The 22,747-nt window shown below is 36.4% G+C and overlaps 2 protein-coding genes across 8 annotated transcripts in view; both read right to left on the minus strand.

Annotated features, from left to right (window-relative positions):
* fry (Protein furry) overlaps positions 1 to 14,958 on the minus strand; it is a 719,047-nt gene extending 704,089 nt beyond the window's left edge. For 3 of the 6 annotated variants that reach the window (XM_069813810.1, XM_069813808.1, XM_069813806.1), the window contains exons 1-3: positions 14,603 to 14,957; positions 6,817 to 6,914; positions 4,143 to 4,193 (exon numbers count right to left, since the gene is read on the minus strand). In XM_069813810.1, coding sequence (XP_069669911.1) covers positions 4,143 to 4,193; positions 6,817 to 6,862 — 97 coding nt within the window. In that variant the 5' untranslated portion in view covers positions 6,863 to 6,914; positions 14,603 to 14,957. Of the gene's footprint in view, positions 1 to 4,142; positions 4,194 to 6,816; positions 6,915 to 14,602 lie in introns of all 6 variants that reach the window. The other 3 variants (XM_069813811.1, XM_069813807.1, XM_069813813.1) reach the window with 2 other exon arrangements.
* A 2,237-nt stretch (positions 14,959 to 17,195) lies between these two features.
* LOC138691637 (uncharacterized) overlaps positions 17,196 to 22,747 on the minus strand; it is a 36,337-nt gene continuing 30,785 nt past the window's right edge. The window contains exons 7-8 of one of the 2 annotated variants that reach the window (XM_069813816.1): positions 18,464 to 18,659; positions 17,196 to 17,648 (exon numbers count right to left, since the gene is read on the minus strand). In XM_069813816.1, coding sequence (XP_069669917.1) covers positions 17,510 to 17,648; positions 18,464 to 18,659 — 335 coding nt within the window. In that variant the 3' untranslated portion in view covers positions 17,196 to 17,509. The remainder of the gene's footprint in view (positions 17,649 to 18,463; positions 18,660 to 22,747) is intronic. The other variant, XM_069813817.1, reaches the window with a different exon arrangement.

Here is a 22,747-nt window from a genome sequence, read left to right on the forward strand (position 1 = left end):
AATCCATTTTAATATTATCCTCCCATCTACGTCTCGGCCTCCCTAAAGGTCTTTTTCCCTCCGGTCTCCCAACTAACACTCTATATGCATTTCTGGATTCGCCCATACGTGCTACATGCCCTGCCCATCTCAAACGTCTGGATTTTAAGTTCCTAATTATGTCAGGTGAAGAATACAATGCGTGCAGTTCTGTGTTGTGTAACTTTCTCCATTCTCCTGTAACTTCATCCCGCTTAGCCCCAAATATTTTCCTAAGCACCTTATTCTCAAACACCCTTAACCTATGTTCCTCTCTCAGAGTGAGAGTCCAAGTTTCACAACCATACAGAACAACCGGTAATATAGCTTTTATAAATTCTAACTTTCAGATTTTTGGACAGCAGACTGGATGATAAGAGCTTCTCAACCGAATAATAACACGCATTTCCCATATTTATTCTGCGTTTAATTTCCTCCCGAGTGTCATTTATATTTGTTACTGTTGCTCCAAGATATTTGAATTTTTCCACCTCTTCGAAGGATAAATCTCCAATTTTTATATTTCCATTTCGTACAATATTCTGGTCACGAGACATAATCATATACTTTGTCTTTTCGGGATTTACTTCCAAACCGATCGCTTTACTTGCTTCAAGTAAAATTTCCGTGTTTTCCCTAACCGTTTGTGTATTTTCTCCTAACATATTCACGTCATCTGCATAGACAAGAAGCTGATGTAACCCGTTCAATTCCAAACCCTGCCTGTTATCCTGAACTTTCCTAATCGCATATTCTAGAACGAAGTTAAAAAGTAAAGGTGATAGTGCATCTCCCTGCTTTAGCCCGCAGTGAATTGGAAAAGGATCAGATAGAAACTGACCTATACGGACTCTGCTGTATGTTTCACTGAGACACATTTTAATTAATCGAACTAGGTTCTTAGGAATACCAAATTCAATAAGAATATCATATAATACTTCCCTCTTAACCGAGTCATATGCCTTTTTGAAATCTATGAATAACTGATGTACTGTACCCTTATACTCCCATTTTTTCTCCATTATCTGTTGAAAACAAAAAATCTGATCAATATTCGATCTATTACACCGAAAACCACAATGATGATCCCCAATAATTTCATCTACGTACGGAGTTAATCTTCTCGAAAGAATATTGGACAAAATTTTGTACGACGTCAACAAAAGTGATATTCCTCGAAAGTTACCACAGTTGGTTTTGAAAATAGGTACAATTATGGACTCCTTCCATTGTTCTGGTACAATTTCCTTTTCCCAAATAGCAAGTACAAGTTTATAAATTTCGCTATATAATGCCCTTCCACCCTCTTGTATTAATTCTGCCGGAATTTGATCGATACCTGGAGACTTGTACTTTTTCAGATTTTCTCTCGCAATTTCGACTTCTGAAAGTGTGGATTCGGGTATAAATGGCTCAGCAGTTTGTATTTCAATTTCGTCCCGATCATTTCTATTTGGCCTATGTACATTTAGTAGTTGCACAAAATAGTTTTTCCATCTGTATAGGATTGATGGAGAGTCTGCAAGCAAGTCACCATTCTCATCCTTGATCACGTTTACCCTTGGCTGATATTGGTTCTTAAATTTCTTTATATCCTTATATAAATCTCGAATGTTTTTATTCTTACTATTTGTTTCTACCTCATTCAGTTTTTCCTTCAAGTAACCTCTCTTTTTATTCCTAAGTGTACGACTTGCTTCCCGTCTTTCATTGAAATAATTCTCTCTCTTCTCCTCAACTGGATCCTGTAAGAATTTCATTATAAATTCTTTAACTATCAAATTGTTAATTGTTACACAAAATACACCTTTTGGTTGTGATTATTCTTCAATGTAGTCAATGCAGAAAAAAATTTGATAATATAATTACAATTTTGAAAAGAGCAGAAATAGATCTGCTGCGTTTCTCCACTACAAATGGATATTCTTCCATCAGTCTGAGCCAAAACAGATTTTAAAAGAAGTCTCAAAGACAGTGTAAGCGTTCTTCCAACACAATTATTTTCTTCTAGCACTCTAAGAGAAGTGAATAACACAATTTTTTTTTTACTAAGTCGCTAATATATTTGGTTTTTAAATGCCGTGTAAGCTTACTTCATTACATGCATTACAGGTACCTACTCTTTCCTACCAGAAACTATACACAGGGCAAGGATCTTTTTTCATGATCCAAAGTAAACTCATATGAAAAAAATAACTGCCCACACACGTATTTTAAAAAATACTGCTTCCTACATGAGTGCAGTCTCAGACATCAGGTAAAATTCCAATGAAATTCCTTCTGGACTCACTGTGATTATAGAAATGTTCAATAATGGAATCCAAGTTAAACGCTGCAAATTAAGCTTTCAGGAATAACTCCCTGTAAAGTAATTTGAATAATTTCGAGGGAAAAATTGTTCCGGGACCGGGTATCGAACCCGGGACCTTTGGTTAAACGTACCAATGCTCTCCCACTGAGCTACCCGGGAACTCTACCCGACACCGATCCCTCTATATCCACAGACCTCAAAGTGGGCTGACAACAGTCAAGCAACCAACATTTGAGTGCTCTCCCAACGCTGGATCGGTGTCGGGTAGAGTTCCTGGGTAGCTCAGTGGGAGAGCGTTGGTACGTTTAACCAAAGGTCCCGGGTTCGATACCCGGCCCCGGAACAATTTTTCCCTCGAAATTATTCAAATTAACTTTACAGGGAGTTATTCCTGAAAGCTTAATTTGCATAATACACGTCACTGTACGTAACAGAAAACCACAATTTAAAGTCACACAGAGTTAGTGTGCACTCAAATGTTGGTTGCTTGACTGTTGTCAGCCCACTCTGAGGTCTGTGGATATAGAGGGAAAAATTGGATCGGTGTCGGGTAGAGTTCCTGGGTAGCTCAGTGGGAGAGCGTTGGTACGTTTAATCAAAGGTCCCGGGTTCGATACCCGGCCCCGGAACAATTTTTCCCTCGAAATTAAGTTAAACGCTGCTCAAACAAATGCAAATGAAAAACTTTACAAGAACCTTAATAATATTCCTCGTCCAGTATGTAAATAAATACAAATGAAAAATATTGATGCTCCGTTTGTAGTTCAGCTATGAATCCAAAAATCATTTCCATTCGTACACCATTCATTCATTCATTCATTCATTCATAGTTTTCTGCCCAAGGGCAGGTCGTTCACTACAAACCTCGTGGATTGATTATTTATATCGCCATTCAATATATAATCAACTGAATTAAAACCGTATCATAATTAAGAATTCTATTATACATGGGAAGTAACATAATCATTAACGGTAAAGATAAAAACCATTAATTTCAAATTTTTTCTTTCCCTTTCCCCTCCCCCAAATTTTATTTTCAGTTCCCTTCAATATCTCGTGGCACAGCCAGTAACAATAATTGAAGCGTTGGCTGGAACAACGTTGTAAGTTATAAAATTTTCATTCGGTGTGTTTCCATGTAATAATGTTGTATGTCATGTTATCTTGCTATACTCTTTGGCTTGCAACTGTCCATCAATGTAGTACGTGAAATTTGTCCACTCAAACGTTTGCTACCCTAAGAACAACGTACGTGTACACATTTTTGCAGCTACTATAAATTTTACCAAATGTAACTTATAACGTTGTTCCAGCTGACGCTTCAATTACTGACCTACATAAATACCAAATGACACTTCTTTAGCTATTTGAATCATTAAAAACAGGTCAACAGGAACAACAGTAGTTCATAGGACACTGAAGATGACGCAGCACCAGCGTCGAAACGGGCCGTCTGTCTAAGGTACATAACCTTTTTTTAATAAATTTTAACACTTTTAACAAGTCGACTAAATAATTTTAAGTTTTTAAACAAAGTGTTAACGTGAACTAGAATCAATTGAATCATTAAATTATGAAATACGATTTTACTTAAATAGACAAAATTTAATACACTACATAGGATATATTTCATTCTGCAGTTTCCACTCACCCAACACATAGTTATAAATTAATACACACCAGCAAGCTAATGAATTAATGCACACAAACTAATATTAGTACACGTAACAAGTGAAAACGTGGAAAGCTTAGAGTCAACAGGGCGCAACAAAATATTAATATTCATCTACAAAAATTATGAAAATTATCTTACCACCAATGTTGTCATTGCCAGTGGCTCCAGTACCGGTTTGTTCTTGACTAGCTGTAGAAAAGAAATCAGCATCATTACCATGCATAACAGCAATAAATGAAGTATTTCAATATTACTGCAGTAAAAAAAAACAAGCAGTGCATTAACAGATACTACTTCTTTCTCATATTTCTGTATGGGTATCACAATTCACGCCTATAACATACCGTACCGGTAATAATTATTAAAGAATAAATTAATATGCTATTAAATAAATGTGACATTGTTAAATACTTAATTTTATGTTACTATTTTAATGATAAATGGATAACAATTCGAAATTAAAAACTTTTGCTAGGCCTAAAAAAAATTCATTTGGTTACACATTTAAATATAAAAATTATTGGAATAACTCTTCTCGGGTTCTCAGCCAGGTGAGTTGGAGATTTGCTTCGCAGCTTTCGATGGCTAGCTCTGCCATCTTCTTCAGGGAATGAAGAAGATGGCAGAGCTAGCCATTGAAAACTTGGAAGCAAATCTCCAACTCACCTGGCTGAGAACCCAAGAAGAGTTATTCTACATCAAACGCCAGGAAAGCCTTAAGTCATACATAAAAATTATTGCTCTCCTATGTTTTCTTTTTTGTCTTCTTAATGGCGGGTACTTGACTGTTATTCACCCATATGAAGCCAGGAGACAAATTTACCAACAGAGTCATTGCCCACGATGTGCCACAAAAGGTTGGTCTATGCTACAGCCAGAATGAGATGGGATGACGGAGATTTGTTGGGATGCCACAGAAGAACAGGAGTTCCCAGAGAAAACCAGTTACCTGGGCAACAGGTTTGCCCAACACAAATCAGAGGAATGCCGGAAATCGAACACAGGTTTGAGGACTTACTGTTTATACGACTTTACTGAGAAACATTTCTTGCAATAAAATACAAAAACAAAAATTATTACAGCCCATTTCAAGAACATCGCTATTTGTAAATTAACTTTGCCTTTGGGCTTCAAACGAAACAATGTTTTCAATCAATTCGAAACTTTAATACCAAGGATAAATTTTCGTGCAGACAGACATGATAGCATTTTAAGAAGTACGAATGATCATTATATGTAGTTTAATATAAACCTAGAAACTTATTTTTGCAACATTACAACACTACATATTTCAAGAATAAGTCAAGACAGATAAATAATTCTCCAAAATATCCAAGTATGGCAATATTACAAAGCTCGCGAGATTTTCAGTTCTGACAGCATGCGATATCTTCTTGTGGGGATATTTGAAGAGCATGTGCCTTAGTGAAACTTAGAGCAGAGTTCATATAGGTCAGCTTCTGTCTGATGCTTTTCCAATTCACTGCGGGCTAAAGCAAGGAGATGCACTATCACCTTTACTTTTTAACTTTGCTCTAGAATATGCCATTAGGAAAGTTCAGGATAACAGAGAGGGTTTGGAATTGAACAGGTTACATCAGTTTGTCTATGCGGATGACATGAATATGTTAGGAGAAAATCCACAAACGATTAGGGAAAACACGGAAATTTTATTTGAAGCAAGTAAAGTGATAGGTTAGGAAATAAATCCCGCAAAGACAAAGTATATGATTAGGTCTCGTGACCAGAATATTATACGAAATGGAAATATGTAAATCGGAGATTTATCCTTCGAAGAGGTGAAAAATTCAAATATCTTGGAGCAAATTAAATGCAGAATGAATATGGTAAATGCCTGTTATTATTCGGTTGAGAAGGTTTTGTCATCCAGTCTGCTGTCAAAAAACCTCAAAGTTAGAATTTATAAAACAGTTATATTACCGGTTTTCTGTATGGTTGTGAAACTTGGACTCTCACTTTGAGAGAAGAACATAGATTAAGGGTGTTTGAGAATAAGGTTCTTAAAAAACCATGGGGCTAAGAGAGATGAAGTTACAGGAGAATGGGGAAAGTTACACAACGCAGAACTGCATGCATTGTATTCTTCACCTGACATAATTAGGAACATTAAATCCAGACGTTTGAGATGGGCAGGGCTTGTAGCATGTATGGGTGAATCCAGAAATGCATATAGAGTGTTAGTTGAGAGACCGGAAGGAAAAAGACCTTAGGGGAGACCGAGATGTAGATGAGAGGATAATATTAAAATGGATTTGAGGGAGGTGGGATATGATGACAGAGACTGGATTAATCTTGCACAAGATAGGGACTGATGGCGGGCTTATGTGAGGGCGGCAATGAACCTCCGGGTTCCTTAAAAGCCATTTGTAAGTAAGTAAGTAAGTGTTTTCAGTGAACCACCTTCATGAAACATCGAAGAACTCGAGGAAAGAATTCGTAATGAAGTTTCCGAAATTCCTGTGGACATGTTGCATTATGTATAATGAGAACCACAGAATCTAGACTTGAAGAATGTGTGAAGAGAAATGGAGGCCATCTTCAGGACATAGTGTTCAGAAACTACTCTATTATGAGATACAGTTAAATAACAAAATACTCATATATACTTTACATAATAGAGTAATTTTTTTTTTTTTTTTTCCAAAATCGATCAGTACCATAATTATTAAGATTTTAAAATTGTCCGTTTTACTGGCTTATTATTTATACGATGATGATGATGATGATCGTCACAGAATACTTTTTTCCCAAAATGCAATGTCACTATGTAGTAAAGGAATGTAGCACTTACATTCTGCCATGTCCTCCTTCACCACTTCTTCCCCTTCCAGCAGCATCCCGATGAAATCTCTTTAGTGAATTAAGCACACATTCACCACATTTTGGTACCTAGAAAGAATATTAACATTTAAGCATGTTTACCAGCAGAATTATCGGCGAATTAACATGCTTGCCATTCCACCAGGCTCTACATCGCCTACATTATCGACTCGACAGGTTCGAGGCATAGGAACAACAGCCCGCTGAAGTCCACGCAGAAAAATGCAGAATTTATGAGCCCACAGTTCCATTCTATTTGGGGAAATATCACCTCACCTCCACTGAAGTAGTTTGCCTAATGGTTGGTGCTAGGAGCACAATACCTCTCGTCTTTGTCAGTTTCTGCAAGAAGTTCCAGCTGAACGACATAATTCGTGATGTTTCCCTTACTGCTATCAGAGAATCACTTGCCATTTTAAAATACCACCTGTACTTTGTTTCCTAAAAACAAAGTACTTTGGTTTGAACGTCTAATCTCCTTGTTTACTATATTTAGGCCTATTATATGTATGATATTATTTTTCCTATTCTTAATTTCCCTTTTTTTGTTTGTTCCCTATATTTTTCTTTTGTGGTCTCCTTTGTTTTCACTCTGTGTGCTATGCTTTGTCCAATGAGGCAGTCCCGTTATTGGGAAAGGTGAAAGAGTGTATGAATTTAAATACTATTATAGTCACAATCATGCCATGATATGAGAGAAAAATTACACAACCTCAAGCGGGAATTGAACCTGCGACTTCCTGTTCTCCGGTCAGGCGCTCTACCACTGAGCTATCGAGTTCATCTCACGCCAAAGGCTTGGAATTATCCTTTCATACTGGCGACTCTGTTATAGAGTACTGTCCATAGCGTCTGATCTAGTCAGCACTGCTTATGGGTGTGAAGAAACTTTTTACAAATGTAATCTTCATCTTACGATGTTTGGTGACGTATACACGTCCACTGATGTGACATATTAATGAATTTAAATACTATTGTTTTTCATATTATTATTATTATTATTATTATTATTATTATTATTATCATTATTATTATTATTATTATTAATTCTTAAACATCTGCAGTGACATTCAGCATAAATATTTCACGGTACAGAATAAGTACAGGTTCACAATTGAAATAGTGCCTTTTCAACTACAGTAAGCCCTAGCAGAGGGCTATGTTGGCAGATTTTCTTCTGTCCTTGTCTAGGCTTGCCAACAAGATGATGAAAACAACACAATTAACCATCTCTCTTTGTCTGAATTATTAGAAATAACAGACTTTTTACACCCTGTCTCTCTTACTGATATTGTTACAGACATAGCAACGGGTTGGGGATAACTCGCTACAGAAAATTGGCAGCAGAGGAAGCTCGCCACATAATTGAAATTGGTATCAAAGACATGCCACATAATTGAAATTCGTATCAAGACAATTACCCACATATTAAAATTCAAGGCAACACTCAAATTCGCAACAATTTAGAATGTATTTCTATGGTAACACAAGACAAATCCAGAAGCTGTAAACTAATTCGGAACTATGGCAGAAGAAATTCGCTTCACAAAATCAGAAAGAGGCTCTGACAAATTAATATATAAAGCACATCCTTCCTTGTATCACGTGCTGGAGCAACTGCAGTTGGAAGTGGAAGAAGTGAACAGATGCACAGAGAGATTGGAAGGTGGTCATTCTCCTACCAAAAAGAAGCGGAAGTACATCGACATGGACAGACGAATATCACGTATAGTTGAAGAATACTCGAGGTACAAGGCAGAAGGCACAGTCATCCGGTACTTGAGAGCTGTAGGCCACAACCTAGCAGGACATTTTTGAAGCCAAATTTATATGTATAGCAATACTTAGTACTTACTTACTTACTGGCTTTTAAGGAACCCAGAGGTTCATTGCCGCCCTCACATAAGCCCGCCATTGGTCCCTATCCTGAGCAAGATTAATCCATTCTCTATCATCATATCCCATCTCCCTCAAATCCATTTTAATATTATCCTCCCACCTAAGTCTCGGTCTCCCTAAAGGTCTTTTTCCCTCCGGCCTCCCAACTAACATTCTATATGCATTTCTGGATTTGCCCATACGTGCTACATGCCCTGCCCATCTCAAACGTCTGGATTTCATGTTCCTAATTATGTCAGGTGAAGAATACAATGCGTGCAGTTCTGTGTTGTGTAACTTTCTCCATTCTCCTGTAACTTCATCCCTCTTAGCCCCAAATATTTTCCTAAGCACCTTATTCTCAAACACCCTTAACCTATGTTCCTCTCTCAAAGTGAATGTCCAAGTTTCACAACCATAAAGAACAACCGGTAATATAACTGTTTTATAAATTCTAACTTTCAAATTTTTTGACAGCAGACTGGATGATAAAAGTTTCTCAACCGAATAATAACATGCATTTCCCATATTTATTCTGTGTTTAATTTCCTCCCGAGTATCATTTATATTTGTTACTGTTGCTCCCAGATATTTGAACTTCTCTACCTCTTCAAAAGATAAATTTCCAACTTCTATATTTCCATTTCGTACAATATTCTCGTCACAAGACATAATCATATACTTTGTCTTTTCGAGATTTACTTCCAAACCTACCTCTTTACTTGCTTCCAGTAAAATTCCCGTGTTTTCCCTAATCGTTTGTGGATTTTCTCCTAACATATTCACGTCATCTGCATAGACAAGCAGCTGATGTAACCCGTTCAATTCCAAACCCTCTCTGTTATCCTGGACTTTCCTAGTGGAATTTACAATTATTAATCTCTGTATCCATTCGCACATTATAGAGCTTCTGGAAGTCATGGATTTATCTTTGTACCTCAGTGTGACAAATTGTCTCTCTGTGGCAAATTGTCTACCTGTGGCAAATTGTCTATCTGTGGCAAATTGTCTATTTGTCGCGAATTGTCTATCTGTGGCGAATTGTCCTTATTATCAATTTTCTGTGGCCAATTGTCTGGAACCGAAGTAGCAACAAGGGAAATATCAATGGTGTGTATTCTGTAAATTATCTGGTAACTGTGCTTAGGTTCATAATAAATGGGAAAAACAGTAAAGTCATATACTAGGGAAATTATTATTAAAGTTCTTCAATTTTTCAGTGATGAGGCACTGCAATGTGGTAAACAATTTAAGTTATTAATTGATTTACTAGCGGACTTACTCTTGTTAATTATGTAAGATTTGTGCGGCTTAAAGCTGTTTCAGTCTTCACGCACCATCCTCAGAGTCTACTAGATTTCGGCGTCATCTCGAACTTCTCTGCCTGTAATGTGGGTGTGTGTGATTGTTGAAAGGTGTTGGAGAGTGGAGTCAAATAGTGTGTGTGACGCCGAGATCTAGTAGGCTCTGAGGATGATGCGTGAAGCACTGAAACAGCTGTAAGCCGCACAAATCTTACATAATTAACATGAGCAAGTCCACTAGTTAATCAATTAATTATATTCAAGTGTTAAAAGTAGTGTACGCAAGATTCAAAATGAATTTAAGTAACTTAATGAGTGTAATTGAAGGAACGTTGCAGCTACTGGTGTAACTGCTTGTACGGTTCAATAACTCTAATGAACAAAAGAAAACTCAAGCAAGCGAAGTACATGGAGTTTAAAGCAAGTTTTCAGGAAAATAAATTTTCGATTCGTTAAAAATAGCCTACAAGTGGAAGAAAGATAGTTCTTAATGGAAAGGCCGGATATCGTTTCAAAGAGTTTAAATTTTTTAGAACACAGTTATAAGCTACGGGTCATCCCACTGAGTAGGCCTTCGTAGACGAAACATGAGTGAATGTACACCAAACCAAAAGCAAAGCAGACCTATGGAAAACCAAAAAGATGACAATGACGTCCCACTTACAATCCCAATAGGAAAACGTCAGTGCTTCATAGCTTTACATGTTGCGTGTTCAACTGATTTCATCCCCAATTGTCAACTTTTAAATCGAAGTCCACAAAGGCTTACCAAGAAGAGATGAGTACTGTAGTACAGTCTTTAAAGCATACATGGGCACAATTTTCGGTTACGTGAGGCACTCGATTTGAAATAGTTTGTTTACTAGGAGAGGAGACTGCAGAGTAGGATGGGAAATATAAACTGCTGTGACCTGCGTCACCTTATCGTAATCGCTAAGGCGGTCAGTGGCAAATTATTAGGAAAGCGCTTGGTTAACGTGAGAGACTCGAAAACTTTTATTCAATTTGGAAAATTAATTCGGCAGCTTTAATCATAAACCTCTTTACTATTTCTCCATCATTGAATTGATTTAAATCACAGGCGAGAAATTACGTAACTAGCCAATAATATTCCATCACGTTGTCTATGTTTATTTTCTTGAATATTCTGGCGTTTATCAAGATTACTTAATAGATTTGCATGTTCTCGATCTAAAATAATTTCAGAAAATCATATTTCGTTTTCTACGCACATTTGATAATTTTTTTATAAATTTCTTTTGGAAATAATATGTACAAACAACATTTAATTCCTCGTACCTTTTAATGCAGCGTGTTTAAGGTATAATGTCGTATTTAGTATACTATGCAAATGTTAAGATCATAAATTTTCTTCGGAATAGTAAGAAAAATAACATTTAATTTGTCTTACCTTCTAATTCAGCATGTTCTTTATAACATAAGGAGTAATGTCGTTGCATATTCAATTTATTAATGCCTAATAGGATTTTCGAGCATAACATACATCGTATGTTCTCCCCTTCTAAACAGCAAAAAAACTCTTCCTCCCATTTCTCATGAAATAATAGTTTTCTAACGCGTACACACTGCTTTGATAATGCCATTATGCCACCACTGATATTGCTTATGAAACTGATATAGAACCTGCCCACGCCTAGGAGCTATGTGAGGGAGGAATGGGGACTGTGAAGATGATGTCACTCAGAGCGATAAGCTCTGTGAAGGTCAGTGGGGCACGATGCCTATCTCTGCTTTAAAGACTGGTTGTTAATCAACTGTTACTCAATATTCCCCAAAACATAATCATAGTTATGAATAACTCTATCATTCCACAAAAATAAACAAGGCATCTACTTCATCCTTACTTAAAAAGAATCTGAAGTTGGCTACATATAAACCGAAATTAGTCAACGAAGGTAAATTACCACCACAGTTCAACAGTCATTAACACAATAGTGTCTTAAGTGATGAAAATGTTAAAAATGTGTAATCGAGATTTATATTAAAAATGATCATAATTCTTCTTCTTCTTCTTCCAATCTCTGATGCTGTTAGGCATCGGGTTCACCTCTCTCCATCCACCTCTTCCAAATCTCTCTTAAAATGATAATTAAGACTTTAAAATATGCTGTTGTTTGCTAATGCTGAATTTCTGACAACGAAATCATTAATTCTCTCGCTCTCCAGTATTTTTCACTCAAGGACGCCAAGTTGATAGTGGCTGGGCAGTGTTAAAGATGATTTTGATCCATTTCCTCTTGAAGATCACATAAGGAGCAGAGTGGTGAAGGAAATATCCCAATCCTGTGGAGATGCTTGGCCAAGCAGTCATGGCCGTAAACAGTCTAAAAATTGCAACTGCATTCTTCCTTGAGTATCCAGGGAAGTTTTGGGTTGAGACAGAATCCCACCTTTTATTTTTGGAAATTTGGAGATGATGATTTGTTATAATTTTGTGGTATTGTGAAGTAATCATTCTTTTTGTTACATAATAGGATAATTGTGTAGCAGGTTTCTGAATAAGTCCTTAGTACCACAGCCCTTTTTGGCAAGATAATCAGCAGCATCATTGCCAGTCAATCCGTAGTGTGCTGGTATCCATTGGAAAACTATTTTTTTCTTCAGGTTGTTGAGGTGAAATAGACATTTCCAGCACTCAAGAATTTGTTGACTTTTTGGTGTTAAAGTGGATGTTGTAGCTAAAATGGCTGCTTTTGAGTCAGATGCCAAATATCATTTTTTTCGAAATTAAGATTTTCACATTGGTATGTGCTTTTTTAACGTTAACATTATGTTTTTTATTTAACGACGCTCGCAACTGCAGAGGTTATATCAGCGTCGCTGGATATGCCGGAATTTTGTCCCGCAGGAGCTCTTTTACATGCCAGTAAATCTACTGACATGAGCCTGTCACATTTAAGCACACTTAAATGCCATCGACCTGGCCCGGGATCGAACCCGCAACCTTGGGCATAGAAGGCCAGCGCTAAACCAACTCGCCAACCAGGTCGACTGGTATGTGCTCTGTACCATCTCAGGTTAGGCGGTTATTCCTACATATCAATCAGGGCAACTGCCAAGATACCGGTACCTCTAAGCAGTTCAAATCATGACCAGTACATGACGCTGGACAATACTTCACAGGTCTTTATAGTATCAGTTTTTCTCAAATATCTCTGTTCCTTATTTTTGGCACTTTTGCTATTTCAAGGCCATAATTACACAGTCATAAATTCACAATGATAATATAGAATTCAATCCCTGATCCACTAAAGCCGTGTTGTATAAACTTAGGAAATTGAAAAAGGAAAATTTAAGGATTTATGAAATAGACTCGGAGAAATGGTCACACTGTAGTACGACTGACACCACATCACTGAGACTTCAGTGCACAGAGTTGATATGAAGACAGGCAAAAAATGACGTTGCCAAATATAACATTTCATTTAAAAGCTTTGCTGTAAAACCGTTGTTTGAGTGTGTTACTGAAAAAGTTACTGAAGAAACTGAAAAAAAAAAAAAAAAAAAGCCAGTGATCGTATGCAAAAATTGAATAGTTTTACTGGGAAAAGAATGGATTAAAGGTTGAAATTAGCGATAAGTCCATAATTAATTTACAGGATTCGTACGATAAAAATGTAGCAAATAACACACATTCTGAATGCGAAGAATTACAAGATGAGTGTTCCGCCATAACACTTAACGAAATAGTAAGCCTAAACTAGAAATCATGAAAGTATTTAATTTCATTCACATACAGCACAAAAAACATCAAGATTTTACACGAACAGTCCTGTGAGAAGCTGTAGGCCATAAAATGTAATTAAACTTTGAAGACATTCAATGATGATGCAATAAACGATTCCAATGAATGATTATTTACTTAGTATATTGATTCTAAATTGAATGACCATTGCAACAACCCACAACTATAGTTTCCACACAGTCTAGTATACACAGTCACGAAGCTCAATACGTACGGAATTTGCAACCATACATAGTTGCTAATCACTAGAATCGCTATCGCCTCATTACAGACAATTCGAAATAGTACCGGCACAATCTATTGTTCCTAGTACCCTCAACAACTAAAGCTTCGTGACTATATATACTAGACTGTGGTTTCCATTAGTCCAGCTTAAACATAGTAGGCCTACTACAACAGTATACTACTATACTGTATGTGCGCGCTCGCGCATGTCTGGTTATCACGTTACATTCAGATCTCAAAGTATGTTTAATTGTCTACAACAATTTCTCTGCTCGTAACATGTTTAAATATTAGTGCGGATGCATTCACGAATAAAATAGTAGCCTCTCATTAGACTGCAATAAATATAATCTCTATCTACGTTTTAAAAGTTTCTATCTATTTTGAACATAAAATAGAGTGAAAATCATTATATAATAATCACTTTCCTTAAAGTGACAACAAATTAGTGGTTTTCATGCATTTTGCCAATACTTCTAATATTCTAATTCTAATGTCAAAGCAGAAGCTGAAATCAATATGAATGTGAATGAAGTTATTTGACAACCGCAAAATAAACAACATTTAACTATCTTCATAATTACCTCATTAATCCTAAAATATGTCTTTAAATATTTCCAACATCCCTCAACGAATGTCGTCTTGATTACACTACATCAAATTACTTCCCAATATAATATTTTGTACATTTGACATTACACATCGAACCATATCACTCTTCCTTACAATTCAAGCACACTATGCCATTTTGATCGCACAGTTGCGTGACAAGGCAAAAACAAGATTGATCCGACTGATCATACAAACGATCATACGATACAGAAGTAAAAAGTGAACATTATATACAAAAAGTCTCGCTTAAATAAGTTTTGTCCTCTTGAAAGTCTTCAGGTGAATACATAGAGCCAAATCAAATACACAAATTGAATGGAACAACGCCGAGTGCTCTGACATTCGTAGGTTGAAGGCGCTAAACCAATGTTGGTAAGTTGAGAGAAATTTCCCTTTCTCAGGGAAATTTCGACTATTTTTTAAGAAAGGAAATTGGACCAACATGCTGGCTTCCAGATCTGGAGGACACAGGTTCGATTCCCGGGTTGAATTCTCCGGAAATTTTTCTTAAAGAAGAAAAGTTTCCTGGGTAACTGAAGTCTGGATATTTGTATGAATGGCATTATTAATAATTAATTAGTCCTCAAAATAAACATACAATATATTTATCAGGAATGTCACTGGGCAGAAGCTTGAACACACATTTTGAAAGTAAAATCTAGCTAGCGTTATGCAGTTAGTGCAGAATTAACCATGAAGGAAATTAAACGATGCCAAAATATTAATATTTACCCTGTATCTCTTATAATAATAATAATAATAATAATAATAATAATAATAATAATAATAATAATAATAATACCGGTACGCGTAATAACACATAAATTTGTATGAACTGTTTTTATTTTAAAATGTAGTGTATCAAGAGTAGTAAGCAGGATAGATGAGGAATGTGATGATAGCGAATGAATCCAGGTTCGGCGCGTAAAGTTACCGAGCATTTCCTATTAACAGGTTGAGGAAAACCCCGGAAAAAAATTTCAACCAGCCAACTTGGCGTAACCAAGATTCGATCCCGGGCGCGCTAGTTTCGCAATCAAGCACGCTAGCAACCATTCCAAAGCAGCGGACGAAAGGGAATTTTTGAGGCTGGAAGTTAACCTCCAAAATCACTTCTTGCGTTTATAAATTTAATAATATTTCATAATTAATCGTTACATGGAATGTATTACATGGGAGTGAGGAATTTCGACGTTATCAGATTATTGTTTAGGCCACAACAGATTATAAATATTCCTGCCATTAGCAACTTTGACCAGTGTCGCCAATATTACGGAATATGGACTAATGTAGATCCTGTCGAAGTACGTGCAAAAATGGAATATGACGCTTCTTAATTTTAATATCAGAATATAGAAAACCATCTCACACATAAATATCGCCGTGAATTAATAAACCATTTCATGTGATAAAATGTCTTAAATTGTAAATATTACATTTAATGGGTGGATTACATATAAGAAATTTTTAATTATTAACGTACTCGTTATTACCTGCTGGTAGCAATATTTTATTTCGTTTACTATATATGCAGTCGTTCCAAGCGCAGCTGACGAGTTCCTGCGATTCCAGCTGCAGGGTAACATACGGAGTTCTAGTAACTCATATACCCCGAGGAAAGTCCCCGGATCCGTGACAGAAAGTGTCGCTGTGTAATACAGCCAGCACCAGCCAACATTCCTGTAATGGATGGGAGCGTGTATGCGTGATCTTAGGAATGGGTGTGGTGTGTTGATCATAGCATAGTAATGCAGGAGTTAGGAAATAACATAATGGGGCTCAATCCGACGGAACTCAACTTTTTTTTAAACGTTTCAGTTATACTATCAAGATTTTAGACCTAATGAGTGGCTTATTCTAGTTCAATTCACTATGTAATAGTCCCCCATAAGAAAGTTCAATGGAATTCATAATGATGCAGGGCTTAATTTCAGCTGGGGCCCAGTTCCAGAACATCTCACCCATAGGCAAAGATAGAACGATTTCTTTGTGGGGGAGGACACAATAGGACGATAAAATAAGCTCAATAATAGTTTCATATTTTTATTATGAACATACAAATGTACCCAAGGCATAAAATTGACAAAACCTTTTTACGAAAGAGGGGTTCTAAGGCTTGCATCACAGCTTGAGGCTTATTGTGCTTACCACTCTTGTTCTATGAATGATCTATAGCACAATGTACAATCAACTTAACCCGACCTGTGTTAATGATGACAATGGCATTTGAACAAATGATGGTGAAATGAGTCCGAGGTCCAACGTCGATGTTCAAAATTGGATAAAGTGTGAAATTAAGAAATAAAAAAAAATGGAATATCAAAATTCTATAGTTGACTATATTCGTAGCAAACAGTTTAACCTGGTACGGCCATGTTCGGAGGATGGAGGAGAAGAGACTGCCAAGACAGATGTTGAAATGGATCCCTGAAGGCAGAGGGAAGAGGGAAAGGCCATTAACTACATGGATGGATGATGGTCATAAAAATACCTACCTGTATGCAATACAAAGGATTGGCAGAAGGAGACTAGGAAGAAGAATGAAGAAAAATTTGGGCACAGGAAGTTGCTTAAGCATATATATACCAATTAAAGCAATTTACATGATCTTTCATTTTATATTTGTATAAAGGATTCTGAAATGGACATTCTTTTGAAATTTTAGAACTACATTTACAGGAACATGATAGAAATTTTTCCATTATTATAAAAGAAGACATTTTTAATATAATAATAATAATAATAATAATAATAATAATAATAATAATAATAATAATAAACCTTACAAAGCATTAGATACTGTTATGTAACTTCATTATACTATACATAAGAGGGCAATACATTGTTAAATTAATTTTGCTTCCTAATAATAACTTAAGTCATTGCAAATAGCATGGTTTTGTAAAGGAGTGTGGTCCAAAAATTGCTAAAATAGCACTGTATGTTGAAGCACTGCCACCAACAAGACCTATGATAATAAGTTCCCACAAGTACACACGGATGTAAAATGGGATGTTCCTGGGGAAAAAAAGAGAGAGAAAATAAACATACTTTTCGAGAACACACATTACAAAATTTCAGAGTTGCGTAAATTACTGTATAAAAGCAAGTGAAATGAAATCCAGGACGAGAAAAGACAAGCAGGATGAGTATTTTAAGATCTGAAACAAATCATTATTTTGGACTTAACATATGGCCAAGAAAGGCTTTGTATTGGTCATCTTCAGGATGCCAGAAGAAAGGAAGGCCATGACTTATATGGAAAGGTCTCACGATAAGGAAAATGTAAGACTGTGAATTGGAAGAAGAACAGTGACAGGGTAGACTGCATTTGGGAATAGGCTACTGGGTAATCTCTGATAAGAGAAAAAATCTGCAAATAACAATAACAACAACATTAATAATAATGAGCGCTTTTTTTCTGGCAGAAGTACCGAAATGGTCTTTGTTATATTTTTTATCATGAAACCGAGAAATGTGTTGATAATTAATTTTTCTTTGAACTCCGCTTAGTCCTTGAAAGTCTTAAAATTGAGTGAAAAGGAGGTTAAAAATGACAAAATTCCCGTGAAGATTTAATCACCAATCCTTATTCTAAGTTAGAAATTCAGTTTGTCCCGTGCAAGTGGTTACTACACTTAGAATGAGTTATTTCACAAAAAAAAAAAAAATTGTTTTAGTCTATTCTATTGCCCTTAGCAGTTTGGGCATCGAATTTTTCGTCACTGTGTAATAACGTTTCCTTATTGACAAGTCACCAAATACTAACTGAACTAGTTAGATATTAATTAGACTTCATAATACCGATAATTTTTATGATAAAGTAATAATACCTGTCAGGCCAATCCTCCTGCCTTTCCTGATCACACAGTCTCATGTAGAAATAAGATGGCAATACAAATGTAAGAAGTGTGATTGTAGATCCACCAACCAATGACAGTATCTTTCCAAATCTTGGAATACTTTCACCAATAAATATCATTACACAAATCATTCCTGTCCGCACCAGGCACCGCTTCCAATGGAAATCTGTGAAATGATATTCAAACACAAAAACATTAAATTTTTGGTACTACTTATATTCTCAATCAGTGGCGGTTCCCCGGGGGAGGGAAGGGAGGAACGTTCTCCTCACGTTTTTCTTCTTTTGAAAGTAAATACCAAATAAAATATGTGCCTTGAAATTCAAGGAAGATTGGATAATTTTTAAGTTCACAGCTATAAGAAAACCTCGGTTGATCGAGTTTTAAATGATGCGCGCTCATGTGCTGCTAGAAAACTGTGAGAAAGATGCGAGATTGTTTGTGTGGAGGAAAGTCAATCCATTCCTCCTTTACTGCAGAAAGCACACATAGACAACAGCGCACTAGCGGCTAGAGAAAGAAGCAGAGTATTAAAGCGAGTAAATGAATGGAGAGGGAGGAGATCCTCCTCTGAATCACCGCATGGATGGGAAATAGAAACAGACTGGTCGTGCAGCAAGCTTGCTACCACTGCCATCTAACGATCTTGCATTCAACCAGACTATAACACATCTAGAAGGAGGCACAATAAAAACAGTTTAACGCAACGCTATGAAAGACACCATATAAACTTTTTTTTAAATTATAAATCAAAAATATTATTCATTGCACTTTATATAAGCTACTATTCATGGTTTGAAACTTTCAAGGATATTTGAAAGTTAAAGTTGGGTTTATATAAAACAAAGAGGAAGTAGTTCTACGTTAGTATCGCAGATCTTTTTGGCCCCTGAAATTCACTTCCATTCATTGTGTACTAGACAGGGCAACAGTCAAGTTGTCAGTTTTGTACAAATATATTTGAAATTGAAAGTAGTACTCCAAACTACATTATTTTTTAACTTAAAAAATTAATTGGCTACCGGCAGCTTTGAACAATAATGGTAGTATGACTTTATAAGAACTGATATTCTTCAAAAGCATGTGATACTGAACTTTTAAAATGTACATGTGGCAACACAGACCACGTCGGTGGGTGCAGTGTTCTCGCTTTCCTCAGATTATTTCCCATTCCCATTTCCGCGTTTCCGATTACGTGTTAGTAGCTATAGTCTCTTCCAACACGTGTGATGCTGTAGTGTGCTCGAAAAATGCTGCGAGGTGAATTTCCTTGTAATTGTTAATTTGTGCAATTATTCAACAATGAATGGAAATGAAAGCATTATATATTTTGGAAAATTTAGGAAACTCAGTTTACAAGAAGAGATTATTGCTATACAGAAGGGAAGACCAACCCCCAACACTACCTGGTCTTACATGTATGCATGTTGGCTAATTTGTAGCATGTTTCATTCATGAAGGTGTCATTTCGTCCTGTTACCTTCTTTCCTCCTCTTAAGAAATACGCAGGAGCCGCCACTGTTCTCAATATTAATGCAATGAAATTCTTTCAATTTATTATTGGAGATTGAAACAGCAATATGTAGCCTATATTAATTTGCAATTGAAGACCTGTCTTTCCTAAGTGTCTAAGCACAAAAAACAAGTTTCTGAGCTATTAATGAAAATACACACTGCGAAATGCATGTTGAGATACTTCCAACATCATCTTTCAGCGCATGAATGAGTCACGTACAGTTGAAGTAGGACAGATTCCATTTAGTATGATATGCTCAAAGAGATGTAGGCCTACCTCCCTTAGGTGGAATACAGTAGCGTGCAAATTAATCCGAACACGACATATTTTTACATTTTCTGTCATTGATGGCCTCACAGCTGCTCATACCGCTTTAATTGGCATCTGTAGTACGTGTAATTCCATTATTGAAGGTCTGTCATTATTTTTTTTATAATATGTGACATTTTGCCTGTCGTTTTGTACTTATAAGCATTTCAGTTGTGTTTAAGACTTAATACTGCAATCCTGTGTACATTCTGTCGTCTTCACAAATGGATACAACTCCACGAAAACGATCTAAAATTATAACATTAGCAGAGCATTCTTCTATGACACAGAGGCAAATTGCAGCAGAATGTCACATTGGTTTGGCTACTGTTAATTCGATCATAAAATGATACAGGGAGACTGGATCCATCACACCCCAGAAAAAAGGAAACTGTGGCCAGGAAAAGAAAGACTTCACCTGCAGATGATCGTTTAATTGTCAGGAAAAGTAAATTAAATCCTAGACTAACTGCTGTCGACTTAACCCGCGAGTTAATGGCTACCACTGGGGCGAATATTCACGTCACAACGGTGCGGCATAGGCTTTTGGAAGCTGGGCGAAGGGCTCGTAAGCCTATTAAGAAGCAACTGCTAACACCTGTTATGTGCAAAAAACGCTTAATGTGGGCAAAATTACATCAACACTGGACAGTGAATGACTGCAAGAATGTACTTTTTTTTGACGAGTCTCATTTCGAGGTCCACGACCACCGTGTTTCTTACGTACTGAAAGGATCCGAAAAAGTAACAGCAGCTCATCTCCAACAAGCACCCAAATACCCCCCTAAAGTAATGTTTTTGGGTTGTTTTACACATGAAGGGCCTGGAGCATTAATACCTATCAAGGGAATGATGAATTCTGACAAATATATTCACTTATTGGAACCCAGAATCGTACATCAGCTGCAAAAATCATTTCCAGATGGCAGAGGCGTGTTCCAACAAGACCTGGCACCATGCTATACGTCTCGAAAAACTACAGAATTCTTCAACAAGAAGAATATTCAGGTACTCCCCTGGCCAGGCAACTCACCCGACATCAACCCCATTGAGAACTTATGGTCAATTTGCAAAAGAAGAATGCAAAAAATGGATTGTTCTACAAAGGAGAAGATGATTTCTGCCCTCATTGGTGTATGGTTTCGCGATGATGAAATGAAGAATACATTCATTCATTTCATTCATTCATTTATTTTATTCCATAGATCTTACATGAGCAATGAAGCTTTAAGATGTGGAACATGTCAACATTTTACAATATTACAATTACAATTTTTACAAATTTTTATAGTTTTACAATTTAGTAATTTTCTACAATTTTTACAATTTTGTACAATTTTTTTACATTTTTTTACGTTTTTTTTTTTACATTTTTTTACATTTTTTTTTACATTTTGGCGAGATGTAGTGAGATGAGATGAGGTCCGAGGATTCGCCAAAATATTACCCGGCATTTGCCTTTTCGGTGGGGGAAACCTCGGAAAAACCCAACCAGGTAATCAAATCAAAGGGGTTGATGCCAAGGACTCGCCATAGACCATCCGGCTTCAGTCCCACGGCTGGGGAAAACCTCCGAAGAAACCAAAGTCCGAAGGGGGAAATTAGTGGAATCCATGCTAAATCGTCTCAGAGCTGTTATTAGGAACAAGGGAGGCCACATAGATTACTGAGGTATGTCTTAGATTCTTTTTTTTATCCAGTTTGAGTGTTTTTGCATAAGTAATTACGTTGTTCGGATTAATTTGCATGCTACTGTAACATGAAATTGGAAAAACTGGCACTTATTGTTAGCCCCTTTGTAAAGATAGGTCTTCAATTTAGGGATCCCTGTTTGATCTGATCTGTTGGCTTCTTCCGAGGTTTTACCCAACCATGGGGCAGATGCTGGGTGTCTATGGAGAGTCCTCAGCCTAACCTCACTTCATCTCAACAAAAAATTGTAATCTTGCAAAATTTTGACTTGTTGCACATCTTAAATGTTCAGTGCTAATGTAAGATCTATGAAATACAATAAATGAAATGAAATGAAAATAGAGAATACTTTGCGATAGTTCTATTGTCATGTGTACTTTCTAAGTATTGGTCTCTTGAGAATCAATAAACGTGTAAGGATGAAATTTATACTACAATACAATACTAAACAAATCCATAAATTTTCTAGACATCACAATAACAAAAGTAGACAACAAACACACATTCAAAGTATACAGAAAACCAACAACAACAACACACAACACATCCAACCACCCCACACAACACAAACAAGCTGCATTCCGAACAATGGTACACAGACTACTCAACATACCAATGAATCAACAGGATTACAACAAAGAACTAAACACAATCAAATACATAGCACAAGAAAACGGATACAACCCCAACATAATAGACAACATAATATGCAAGACAAAATAAAACCACAAAAAAAA

Source organism: Periplaneta americana, chromosome 16, assembly GCF_040183065.1.
Source record: "Periplaneta americana isolate PAMFEO1 chromosome 16, P.americana_PAMFEO1_priV1, whole genome shotgun sequence".
Classification (NCBI taxonomy): Eukaryota; Metazoa; Arthropoda; class Insecta; order Blattodea; family Blattidae; genus Periplaneta; species Periplaneta americana.